The sequence below is a fragment of the Lutzomyia longipalpis genome, chromosome 2 (assembly GCF_024334085.1).
Source record: "Lutzomyia longipalpis isolate SR_M1_2022 chromosome 2, ASM2433408v1".
NCBI classification, from domain to species: Eukaryota; Metazoa; Arthropoda; class Insecta; order Diptera; family Psychodidae; genus Lutzomyia; species Lutzomyia longipalpis.
Window position 1 is genome coordinate 4,810,412 of NC_074708.1, and position 13,569 is coordinate 4,823,980.

At 30.2% G+C, this 13,569-nt stretch overlaps 2 protein-coding genes across 5 annotated transcripts in view; one reads left to right on the forward strand and one right to left on the reverse strand.

The window, feature by feature from the left end:
* LOC129788711 (mucin-5AC) overlaps nucleotides 1-13,569 on the forward strand; it is a 1,053,002-nt gene that overhangs the window by 378,100 nt on the left and 661,333 nt on the right. The gene's annotated exons all lie outside the window — the stretch shown is intronic.
* LOC129788758 (mitogen-activated protein kinase ERK-A) overlaps nucleotides 4,666-13,569 on the reverse strand; it is a 30,138-nt gene continuing 21,234 nt past the window's right edge. Inside the window, exons 7-8 of one of the 4 annotated variants that reach the window (XR_008750387.1) lie at nucleotides 13,184-13,390; nucleotides 4,666-11,273 (exon numbers count right to left, since the gene is read on the reverse strand). Coding sequence is in view for 1 of the 4 variants with exons in the window: in XM_055825085.1 (XP_055681060.1) it covers nucleotides 13,262-13,390 (129 nt within the window). In the remaining 3 variants the exon portion in view is untranslated. Of the gene's footprint in view, nucleotides 13,391-13,569 lie in introns of all 4 variants that reach the window. The other 3 variants (XR_008750386.1, XR_008750385.1, XM_055825085.1) reach the window with 3 other exon arrangements.

A 13,569-nucleotide genomic window follows, 5' to 3' on the forward strand; every position in this document is an offset into this window, starting at 1 on the left:
CGGCCATGCTGCGGAAAATTTCTTAGAATGAAGTTAGTCACATCATAAATCATATGGTTGAAGGGGGTTGAAGGGTTGTGTTTACTTTCTCACTGTGTCAGAATTATCGCGAATAAGTAACATAAACAACATAAAACATAATTAGAAGCATATAAATGTGCAAAACCATAAAGAATATTCGAGAAATATTGCCATTTATCACGGTGCGGGAAGTGAGGGGAATGTGGGGAAGTAGTGAAAAAAAAATAGCAGTTGCGGTCAACTTCGTGGCAAATTTCTCACCAAGAAAGTGTGAAAAATGAGTGAAAAATGTTTTTCCCTAATATCTTCTTCTGCGTGTTTCCGGGTGGCGAATTTGTGATGCAAGGGGCAAGAGGACTATATAAGGAGTCTAAAGGTAGTGACCCGACAGTTCCCGGTTTTATAGTTTATGAGAAAATCGACTTCCTTCTTGGGGTCGTTCAACGACCCCACCTTGGCGCTCTAAGGAAGCTCCAAGGTCTTGACGGCCAGCAGGTTAATCATAAAAAAGTCAAAATATCTCCTTAAATAGATTTCTAGCTTCTTCCTTCGTTTAATGAAACATTTTCCCAACTTTGGGGTAGTCTGGAAAATTTCTAAGAGCTTCAATTTCTTCCCTAAAAACTCTCAAAAACCTTGTTAACGTAGGGAAACGAGGCCCAATTCCGACCTCCAAAGGTCTGCGCAGAATGAGAAAAAATGGTATAAAATAAAAAGCAATATTCTTAAATTTGGCACCATTTTAAAGCCCATTTAATGCTCTTTTAACTCCCATAACTTTCTACATTTAAAAGTGGATTGAAAATAAGTCGAAGGAGGTCGAAATTGGGCCACTTTCCCCTACGTATTATCCTTGTGCATTTCCTCCATCCCTGAGAACAAATATTAATTTAATATTTCAAAGATTATTGAATATTGTTTCTGAAACTTTTAAGGGCATTAAATTTCCTTCAATTTCGCATCACTTCCCGCCTCCTCCCACTGTTATTAAAAATATCAACGAAAAATGAGCTGAAAAGCGTCATAAGGAGAAGGAAAAATGAGCCCAGAGGCTGAGGAAATTTTGATACTTTGTTGAATACATTTTTTGAGGGAAGAAGAAGAAGAACTCTTGAGGCCTTTTCCAATTGAGAGTAGCTTCTCAATTCCCCTGAATATCCTTCCGAAGGGATCCATCATCCCTCTTCCCCCCCTCAATCCCTTGTCGGTGGTATATATACAAATTTTTGAAGGGCTTTTGTACGTTGTTGTAGAGCGATGAAAAAGGACCAGCACCACCCTCCCCTTTTAAATGCTAATTTATCAAATGTGGGATAATTTTTCAATTTTTGTCTGGCAGCTCAATGTGGCGATTTATTATTTACCCATTCCGCCAAAAATTTATTTCCACACACACACGTGGGGAAATAAATTAATGATTCTTCCTGGTAAAGTAAAAGGAAGTTTATTCTTGGCTCTGAACTTGAGGAGGATGTGACACGAAGAAGAACGAAGGAAATGAAAAGGAAAATTGACGAGTACACGCAACAAGGAAGCGAAAAGATGAGCCACAGGTGCTAAATTGTCATTAAATAGCGTATAACAAGTGGCGCAGGATGTGTGGGGGGGTGGATTGTGGTTGATTTGAAGAGAGGGCGGGGGTGGTGAAATATGCTCCAGACGTGTGTTGATGCAACCACCTCACGGAAGACGTTGGTATAAGAATAAAAAAAAGAAAGTTAGAAAGGCTCTCTCAGACAATGGTTGATACGAGAAAAAAAGCAATAGAAAATACAACAATGAGGAAAAAAAAGGAAGAAAAGACGGAACATGAGAATGTGAAATTTAATTCTCTTTGTTGCTCTCTCTCTGTGGGGAGAGGAAATTGATTCCCCTTCCACCTTCTCCTCGTTTTTTGGCACAACATTTTTGGGGAAGGGGGAGGAAAAACAACAAAAAAATGAAACGGGAAATTTTTTTCTTGTATTTCTCACAAGGATATCTTTCATTTTTAACTTTCCACCCACCCACCCACTCTCACCTTTAGCGTTTTGATGAATCGCTGATATTTCCTTATTTGTGAGTTTGTATTTTTTTTCCAGTGGGTGGGGGGAGGGATAACTTTGTTTCTCCTCCATTTTTTGTCATTAAATAAATAAAGAAAAGTTAAGAAGAAAAAAAAAATTATGTACAATAATACCCTACAAAATATTAATTGCGCAAAAGGGAATGAGATGGAATATATTTAGCAATGAAATCATTGAGAGATTTTCTTTGAATTCTCATTAATTTTTCAAGAAAAATTCAATAGATTATTATTTTCTAATTAATTTATCCACAAAAATAAAATTTAAATAATAAAATAAATCTTTCAGTGAATTTATTTCGTGGAAACTGTGAAATATCATTTAAATTTTCTTTTTTTTATTATTCTCTTCTAGAGGATTTTCTTACCTTTTTTTTGTTTCAGCACTTCTGGCCTCATTTTGAAATGACAAAAGAAGAACAAAAAATCTCCGAATCTATCAAATGAACCAATTTATTGACAAAGAAAAGAAATCACTTGAAAGAGATTTTTTGGGAGGAATTTGAAGAGGTGAACAAATACTAAAAATACAGCAAAATAATCTCTTCGCAACAGGGCTGTATCGAATTTCTTTTAGGGTAGGTAGGAGGATGTTTGACTGTCTCTAAGCACTCCAAAAAAATTCTGATTTCTCTTAATTTTTTTACTAGGCTAAAAATTAGATTAAATAATTTGACAAAAAAAGGTCTTAACGTTATAGGGGTAACTGGGGCAAAATGTTATATCGCAAGGTTCGGAAAATGGACTGAAAATGCATTTTCCCATTGAGATAGAAAGAAACCGTGTGAGACAAAGTTGTAGCCCGGAAAATTTCCTATAAGACAGTCGTCATTACAAAATTAAAATATTTTCTCGGTACATACCAAGGAAAATATATTTCTCAATTAAAATTAACAAATTGCCCCATGTTCCCCTACTTAGAAAGTATAACTGTTGTGCATTGAAAGTATAACTGTTGTACTTTGAAAGTATAACTGTTGTACTTTAAAAGTATAACGTTATATATTGAAAGTATAACTGTTGTGCATTGAAAGTATAACTGTTGTACTTTAAAAGTATAACGTTATACATTGAAAGTATAACTGTTGTACTTTGAAAGTTATACTTTCAATGCACAACAGTTATACTTTTGTGCATTGAAAGTATAACTGTTGTACTTTAAAAGTATAACGTTATACATTGAAAGTATAACTGTTGTGCATTGAAAGTATAACTGTTGTACTTTGAAAGTATAACGTTATACTTTTAAAGTACAACAGTTATACTTTCAATGCACAAAAGTATAACTGTTGTACTTTGAAAGTATAACGTTATACTTTTAAAGTACAACAGTTATACTTTCAATGTATAACGTTATACTTTCAATGCACAACAGTTATACTTTCAATGCACAAAAGTATAACTGTTGTGCATTGAAAGTATAACTATTGTGCATTGAAAGTATAACTGTTGTGCATTAAAAGTATAACGTTATACATTGAAAGTATAACTGTTGTACTTTAAAAGTATAACGTTATACTTTCAAAGTACAACAGTTATACTTTCAATGCACAACAGTTATACTTTCAATGCACAACAGTTATACTTTCAATGCACAACAGTTATACTTTTGTGCATTGAAAGTATAACTGTTGTACTTTAAAAGTATAACGTTATATATTGAAAGTATAACTGTTGTGCATTGAAAGTATAACTGTTGTACTTTAAAAGTATAACGTTATACATTGAAAGTATAACTGTTGTACTTTGAAAGTTATACTTTCAATGCACAACAGTTACATTGAAAGTATAACTGTTGTACAAATATTAAACTCTGATACGACGCACTTTTTTTGCCCCTTGAAACTTCTTTCTTTAAGTAGCATTAAGTCTATAAGAAGGACAATCTTTCAAATATTTTCTTTTTTTTTCTCTAAATTCTTCTACCCGAAGCATTTATTTGGGCAACTCTATCGTATTTCTATATAAATTGAATTTTCCTCCCTTGAGGCGGTTACATTGGCCCTATTGTACCAATATCGGATGGCATTGACTCCATATTTCTGTCATGACGTACAGGAGAGTTCTGGAGGTTCCTCTTGAGATGGATTTCTCATCAATTTGAGAAGCTTTTGATACATTGAACTTTCTTCTATTCTCTTTTCCCCTAATTTCCCTTTGTTTTCTCAGAATTCCTCGTGAATGACAAAAAACCGGAGACGATGGACAAATTGACCAAATTCACCCTCAGCCCTGTTACCGGAACATTTCATTCATCCCTTTTAGTTTTAATTTTATTACAAACTTTCCTCTGCCGGGAAGTTTCTGCCGGAAAGTTTCAACGAATTAAACTTGATGAAGTTTTATACCTTTTTGTGGACCTTCTTTTGTGCTTTCAATTCTTTATGTTCGTTAATTAAATTCCCTGAAGAGGTGCATGCTATGTAATTTATTATCTCGATTAGTTTCCCCATTTTTTCTCCCTCAAACAACAACTATGAAACCACCCCCACGCAATGTCTCCCACCCACCCACCTGGTGCATTGTGGCAACAGTTTGCAGCTCAATTGTGCTACAAAATTCACCATTTTTTCTCTGTTTTTTTTTGTTCTTCTCTTTATTCTTTTAATGAATAAAATAACATTGCATTTTATTACATTGTTTTTAATAAATTGATAGAATATTGATTAAAATAATAATTCAAAAAAAGAAAACAAATTTTTTTACTCACATTTCTTCGTTTTTTTTTTTCATCTGTTTTTGTTGCCTTAATCACTAAATTGTCCTTTTCTCCATTTTCTTTATTTTTTAATTTTTGTTTTCTTGGAGTGTGGAATTTTCTTCTTCCTCATTCTGTCACAAAAATCGTTTTTTGCAACATTTTTTCTTTCTTTTTTTTTTGTTCAAAAATGTCCTTAAAGAAAAGAAAAGAAAAAACACTCAAGAATTTTCTAAAATTTTCTTACAATATAGTTTTTCTTCACTTTGTTTTTTTTCTTTAATGTACACAACAGACACACAGGCTGATTAAAATTTGAGGAGGAAAATTACACAATTATTATTTTCTTGAATTACACAATACTTGAGTTTTTTCTTCACTTGCTTATTTGTTTTTTTCTTTATCTCAAAAATGGTAATCATCCTTTGTCTATTTTTTTTTTATTAATAATCACTATTTTTTAATTAATTAATTAATAATCTTAAAAATTTTTGTAAATTCAAAAATTTTTATATCATTAAAATTTGTTAAATTTCATGTTTTTTAAAATCTTTTTTAAATTAATATTTATACAATTATAAGTACAAATGCCATTTATTTTATTGTTTTTTTTTTGTAATTTTAAGAAGAAAAAATAAACCACATTTAGAGACATTTTCCTCGCTTTTCCGGGTGTTTTTTTATTGTTTTAAATTCATCCTAATTTTATCCATGAATCAACATCGAGATAGTTTAATTTTTTTTTTTCATTTAATTGTTAAAAATAAGGGGAAAAGGAATAAATTTATCTCATGGAATTCAACAATATTATCTATTGATAATCAATTATATATTCTTTTTTTTTACTTTAATCTCTCACAGAACATTTATTCGATCTCAAAAAATGTAGATTTTTCTTTCTTTCTTTTTTTTTTTAATATCTCATCATCACTTTATTAAAAATCTTCTAACGTTCGTCCTATTTATGCTCCTTTATTCGAAAGAGAAATTCATTGAAAGAATTGATTTTCAGAGAAAATAAGACAGAGAGAATTTTTGAAAAGAAAAACTTTTTATAAATCTTTAAATAAATTGAAGATTAATTGAATGCTGCAATTTTTTACGCCATTCCTGCAAATATTTTTATTTTCCATTATTTATTACATATATGGTTTCAAATATCATGGGGAGTAATCAATTAAAAATAATTAATTACGAACTTCTGCCTTTGTGGTGCAGAAATTCATAAATAATTAATTTCAATAAAATAAAAAGTTTGTCAAAGTTGGATTTACTTTTACAGACCATATCGGATAATACGGGAACATTGAAGATTTTAAAAGAATTTATTAATTTTTAATTTAATTAAAATCAATAAAAAGCTTAAAAAAAAAACTTTTTAAAGATAAATTAAAGAAGAATTAGAGATGTCTTTTAAGAAGATTTAATAAAAATTTAAAACGAAAATGAATTAATAAAAGGAGTCTATTCATTTTTATTAATGTCAAAATTCTTTCCAATTACATAATTTGGGAAAAAAATTTTAAGAAAATTTAACCTTTAAATTAATTTAATTTACGTAATTAAAAGATAAAAAAACGTTTCATTTTTATTTTATATCATCTAGAAGGTCTAGAAGAGATTTGCAAAGTATGTAAAAACCACGCCCCTATTTTAACTCAATTTCTCTTCACATGCATAAAGCATATGCGTCAATGCTCCTAAAAAAGGTCTTTTGAAAAAATTAAGCTTTTATTGAACTTGTAATGAATGACAAATCTAACAAGAAATGAGTAAAATTTTTTAACAAAATCTTCTTCATGATGTTTTACGAAGGCATGGTAATTGGTAATGCACTGAAAGCTTTGCTAAATATCGTGTTCACTTTTTAATTAATAAAATTACCTTGATGCTTCCAGAAAGAATAAAATACTCCTAAAGAATTTAAGGGTTATGTGTCAGTTTTAAGAATAAAATTCAATGTTTTTCTCATCTAATCTAAAAGATTAAAAAACGCATCAAGCATATGCTTCTGTGCTTCAATTGATTTAAAACAAAGTAAAATATTAGAGGGTCAATCGTTGCATTGCTCTTGTATTTTCCGACAGAAAATTAGAAATGTTTCTATCCCCTCTAATATTATTATTATTTGCTTTTAATGAATGTGAATGAACTCCTTCAAAACACATTCAAAAACTCAACGTTCATTAATTTCTGATACGGTCTTTTGAGCCCTTTATTTTCATCCCCATCGCACGACTGTGGTGAATATGAAATGGGAAAATAATTAACTTTTTTTCCTCGCTCTACTTTGCAATTTTTTTTGGTTTTCCTCTGAATTTTTCTCTCTCATCTATTTATTTATAATGTTTTCCTCACTATTTATTTTTGTTTAATATACTTTTCTCTTATTTTTGTTGTGCGCATTGTAATGTGAATTTTATTTTTGCTGCATTCAACATGAACAAACAAAAAAGGAAAGAGACATGAGAATAGCTCACAATATGGGTTTCATTGAGAAAAGATTTTTATTTCTTTGAATTTCCTCGTTTGTTTTTGAAGAAGGAAAATATCTCAACCAGAGCTTTTCTTATCCTTCTTTTTCTGCAAAAATTTTTTCACATTTTTTCTTCTTTTTTATTATTTGAGTGCGATATGGTGGGTTTATTTACTTTCTCATCTTCCTCTCTATACTTTCTCGTACGTACACCTACCCCGCAATTACCCTCTTCCATCATCATGAGATTATATTCTTAAACATCCTCCCAAAGGGGATAAAAATGAAACTATATAGAAGGAAAATTTTCCTGCAGCTAAATTTATAAACTAACCTCTGCAGGTCTAATATTGCTGAGAGAACTTTATATAGAATTTTTTTTCATCGTATTCATATCACTTTCAACTTGTTTAAAAATAGAAAATAAATTCTAAGAATTTTTTTCCAAACTCAATACGTTATTTTTAAACATTTGAGAGCTTTCTTCAGAGCTTAATTTTGCATAAAAAATAAACATTTCAGTGCTAAAATGAACCTTCGTAAACAATTTAATTAGAATTAAATTTAGAAATTCAATTGAGAAATTAACTATATTGTCTCTCCTCTCTGTTAGAGTGCTTTACTACCACATTACGCCTGAAGGGATGCAAATTGCGATAAACTTAGAATTTCAACCAATTAACCTTTTCCCAGGTGGATTTATCTCTATTACCTTCCACGAATGCTGAATAAAGCAAACACAAAAAAAAAACATTCTAAACTTCACGTATACAATACACCAGCACAGCTATATACATCCCAAAATTACCCCAAAAGAAAAAAAACGAATTTATCTCAATACGAATTTTCAAAGAGCTTTGAAGCAGTTTTTTTTTCATTGAATTTCTCTGTCAATACTCATCATTTCTTTATGCTCAATTTAAATGCTTCAATACCAAATTGAATTGTGACCTCAATGTTATTGAATTCCCATAAAATTCACTCTAAGAGATCAATGTGGCAGTCCCGCAGGGAGGGCAAAGGGGACAACTTCTCTTCTTCTTCTCGTGAAACTTTAATTTCTTCAAATGCGAATAAGAAGAAGAAGAGAAAAGTTATCGCAGGACAGGATTCTTCCCTTGAGGATGTACCTCTCTCCCTAACACACATAAAGCAATATAAGATGACAAAAATATCACCCACCAGATGCTTTTTCGAAAAAAAAAAAAGAAAATCTTGTCGAAAAGAGAAACCTCCAAAAAAAAATATAAACAAGATATGCCCTTCAGAAAGTTTTTTCCTTCCTTTTCTATGCGCGTGCTGGAGGAACTTTTTGTGAATGTGTAGCAGTGTGGTGAGAAGTCAAGAAAGAAAAAAATTAAATTGAGAAGAAAGTAGGAGAGAGGGTGGGGAAAAGTGACGCAAAATGAAAATAAAAGAACAAAAAAGGCCGATAACTGACTTTTGAAATTTTTATAATGCTTCACCGTGAATTTCGTTAACCCATTTCCCCCGGCCACCCCCGGAATAATTGATTGGTTTTCACGAAGGGTTTTCTTCAATGAAAATCTCAGAAATGTTTTTTTTTATTATTAAAGATTCGAACCAATTGGATCAAGAACATTTTATGGGGGAATGTAATTTCTGAGAAATCTCAATGTTCTTTATTATTTTCAACTTTTTCTCTATTTACTCATTTTTGTAATTGAAAGAGATGTGACCCAATTTAATTTAAGAGTTTTCATTTTCTATTTATTTTTTCCATACAAAATAACGTAAAACTTTATAGCACAAAATGTGTCCCGACTATGAGAATAATTAACGAAAAAAGAGTAATTTTTAAATGTTTAGAGCATGATAAATTGTTCATCCAGAATTTATATTATCTAATTGAGTGTTGGATCTTTAATTTAATTAATCATAAGCTAAAATAATCTCAAATTAATTTTGGCACAAAATGTGTCTTGGATATAAGGGCTGACTCTAAAAAAGAAAAGAGTTGAGTCACAAAAAGAGGAATTGAGTCTCAATTAGTCTTTTTCTGAGTCACAATTAGATGGAGCCGTATTTATTTTGAGGTTTAGCTGGAAAATTAAATTATTTCATGTGAAGTTGGATCTTATTAAATTAAATTAATTAACCCTTTAAGGTTTTTTGGATCATACGCTGACCCAAACGTGAAACATTTTATTTTTTCAATTATTTATTAATGTAATTGTTTTTCTATGTTACAAATGCATCAAATTCACGCATAAGCGGTCAAAGAAGACGTTCTGAGTGAGAAAAGCCCTCTAAAAAAATTCATAGAATAAAAATCGCGATAAAAGAGCGCATGTTTCAATGTTTTTATGTTTCACGTTGGACGTTAAAGGGTTAACCAAAAATAGAATTAACCATAGAGAAACTTTTTATAGCACGAAATGTGTCTTAGCTAATTTATTAAAATTCATGGAAATGGGTTAATTCTCTAAAAATCTGAGCTTGATATTTGTTTTCACGTTTGGTCTGAAATTTATATGATTGGATGTTAATTCTTTGCTAAATTAAATTGATTTAAAATTACAGAATTAACAAAATTATTATAGAACGAAATGTGTCTCAGCTATGTGAATAAAATTGATGGAAATGGGTTAATTCTTTTTAGAAAATTAGATCCCGATATTTGTTTTGAAGTTTGGCCTGATATTTATTTGATAGGATGTTAATTTTCCAATAAATCAAATGAAACTAAAATATTTTTTTAATTGATCGCCATAAATTAATGTCTTTTCACTTAAAAAGTGGGGCAATTTCATTCATTTAAGAAGGTCTGTAAACAAGTCAAAAATCATCAATTTACTTTCAATTATTCTGATTAAGCTGTAGTTTTTAAACGTTTTAAAATTAAGTCAAAATTCTCCCCAAAATGCGTCAATTTTGCCCCAAAATATCCCATCATCCCCTACATTAGAAGACATTTCTTTTTTTTTTGTGTTCTTTGACATACTAAAGAAGTAGAGGTACCTTTTTGGTTGCCCTCCTCCTTTGCCACGTCTGTGTAAAGTGAATTTTGATTATCCCTTCAAGGAGATGCGCATAAGGAAAGAAAGCAAATTCAGACAGAGAGAGAATATCTAATAAAATAAATTCAAAACAAAACCTCTTTGAATTGCTTCTTTCCCCCCCAATCCTCCTAAACCCAGCAGACAAATTTCCTCTTTTTTTTTTCTTCTAAAACATTTATCAATTATTATAGAATGTTAGTTTTTTATCGCAAAAGAATATCAATATTTTTAATTAAATTTATAACATCTTTCTTAGAAGTTTTTTTTTCTCTCTTACTATGGGAATTTTCTTCATTTAGAAGGAGACTTTCTTTTTCCTCATTACGTCGTCATTTTACTCAAATGGAATCTCCTTTCCCTTTGATCAAATTTAATATATTCATCTCTCATTTAAAATTTAAATAGAATTTCTGGTAATTTAACAAGCACTCAGCCTGAGTGTATGAAGTCAATTTTAGCTTTACGCTCTTCATTTATTTTATACTTTTCTCTTTTTTTTTATTAATATTTACCCCTCAAATATTAATTAAAATTTTCCTTTTAATACATCATGATGTGTTTTATTTGTTTTTGTTGATGTTCATGCAATGAAAAAAGTTGGTTTTTTTTAATCTCTCTCTCTCTCTCTTCAACCTCCTCTCATTTTAGTGTATATTATATCAATTAAATAACAATACAATGTAAGTGCCAAAAAAATTATTGGCAAAAAACACACACATACTTACATTTTTTTAAATCATCATGCTCAATTTGAAAAGTTTTCCTTTCTATTGAGAGATGTTTTCTCACATTATATACCCATTTACGTTTTTTTTTATTATTTCACATTTTTTGTTTATTTCTTTTGTAAATACTTGAGGGAGGATAATAATGGCATGCATATTTGAATGTTTAATGCTGAGTTTCTCAATATATATGTATATTGTATATTTATAATCATTTTTCGCAAAAGAACAATATTTTCCTTTTACTTTTTTCAATGGCACAACACTGTGGAAAATTTACGCCAAAAGGGTGTCCCAATGAAGATGCTGAATTTTTTTTTAAACATTTGATTTAATATTATATTATGAGCTAACGAATTTTTAATTTATACTGACGTTGAATGAAACTTAAATTTAATTATTTTGATTGATTTAAAATATAGTTCTTTTGTTACTAAAATTCAATAAATGGGGTCGATTCTGATAAAAATCTTTTCTTTTCTTTCAAGATTTTGACAGTTAATGTTTTAAAATTGTTCTATTTGTCGGTCTATAAAAGAAAAACGAAGAATTTGTTGTTCAAGAAAAGTCAGAATGATCTTTAAAGATCACCGGAAAAGTAATTTTCCTTCAAAAACCCAAAAAAAGAGAGAAATAAAGTGTCAAAATCCTTTAAAATTTTTCCCAGAATACCAAAAATCTTACAACTGACGAATTCTAAGAAAAGAAACCTTTTATATTAGAATCTACCCCAAGATCTGAAGTAGGAGTAGATCCTGATACAATTCTTTTCTTTTCTTTTCAAAAACCGTTAAAGTTTTTGTAAGAATTTGATAGTTAATGTTTTTAAATCATTTAAATTTGTTGTCCCAGAAAATTCAGAAAGATCTTTAAAGATCTCCGGAAAAGTAATTTTCCCTCAAAAACCCAAAAAAAAAAAAGAAATAAAACGTTAAAATCTTAAAAAAAGTTTCTCAGAATACCAAAAATCTTACAACTAACGAATTTCTTTCTTTACATTTCGTTTGTTATGAGATTTTTGGTATTCTAGGAAAAATCTTATCACGGAAAATAAAATGTTGTACGGTACAGAAATTGACATATATCCAAGCCAGAAATTCTTATATGTCTCTGCCACGCATAATTTGTACTCGAGCCAGTTATAGCTCCAGTCTCGGCTACAAAAGAATTTTAACTACCTCACAAATTTTGTCATTTTTTTCCAATACACACATAAAATGGTAATTTTCATAAATCACAGGGAAAACTGTGAGATTTTCCGACAAATCATGAGATGTTACTGTATGGGTCCACAGGAAAATTGCACTTCTTCAGAGAAAGTCAACAACACCATCCCATAACCTAATTTTTGAATGTTTTGATTTTTCTCTAAAATTTCTGAGCTAGAAATTTCAAATGCCTGGGAGAGACATAATTCATTTCTACCCTGGACATTATTATATTCTAACGCCAAATAGCTGGGAGAAATATTTTTTGTGTCTATCTTGGCTATTTATTTTTTTCCGTGAGGATTTTGACATTTTATTTCATTCTTAAACGGGTTTTTGAAAGAAAATTACTTTTCTAGGGCTCTTTCAAAATCTTTCTGACTGTTTTCTGGAACAACTAATTCTTTATTTGTCTCTTACAGAACGACGACAGAAAGATTTATAAATTCCATTTGTCAAAACCTAAAAAGAAACTTTTAAGCTGTTAGAAAAAAAAGAGATTTTTATCAGAATCTACCTCGTAATCAACGATTTGAATGAATCGAATGAAGAATTTTATTATTCTTCAGTGAAACGAAAAATTTCAGAGATAAAAATAAATTTTACTCAAAATATAAAAATAATTTCAAAATAAAAAATTCAGCATTTACTTTGAGACACCCTTTTGTATTCCTCTATGTGTTTATTTATTTTTCACAAAAACCACCCCACCCTCCTAAAAACTACAATGTTTTTTTTTTTTATCAATAAAGGGGAGTTTAAAATTTGTTGTTTTTTAATTCACATTTAAAACCACATTTTAAAATTTATTTTCACGTTTTTTTTCTGTTGTCTTTAACTCGCTGCATACCGCAGCATCGATTAATTGTTCTGTTTTTTATTCACTTTTTTTCTCTTCATTTACAATTTTTCATTCTTCTCAAATAATATACTTTTCTGTTGTTGTTAAAATACATATTTGACTCACCTTCAGCTCCTCCCAATCCCTCCCATCCGTGTTCGAATCGCGCGACATTTGTGTGTGCATTTGGAGCACGTTGAAGATTTACGCGACAACGGGATCGGGGAATCTTTCCTTGAACAGCAGCATCTCCTCATAGATGAGCTGCTTGAGTGTTTCTTTCGGTAAATCATCCAGCTCCATGGCAATACTGAAGGGCTCATCGGAGATTGGCTGTCAAGTGAATGAAGGTGCGGCGATGAGAGTGTGGAGGCAAAAAAAAATCAATTTTAATCATTTTCTCATTCAACACATCCCTTTTTTCTTGGAATAATTGCAAGTCTGGAGCATGAAGGATGATTTATTTGGGAGGGATAAGAAAATATCTCAAGGGTTTCTCAACGCACATATTT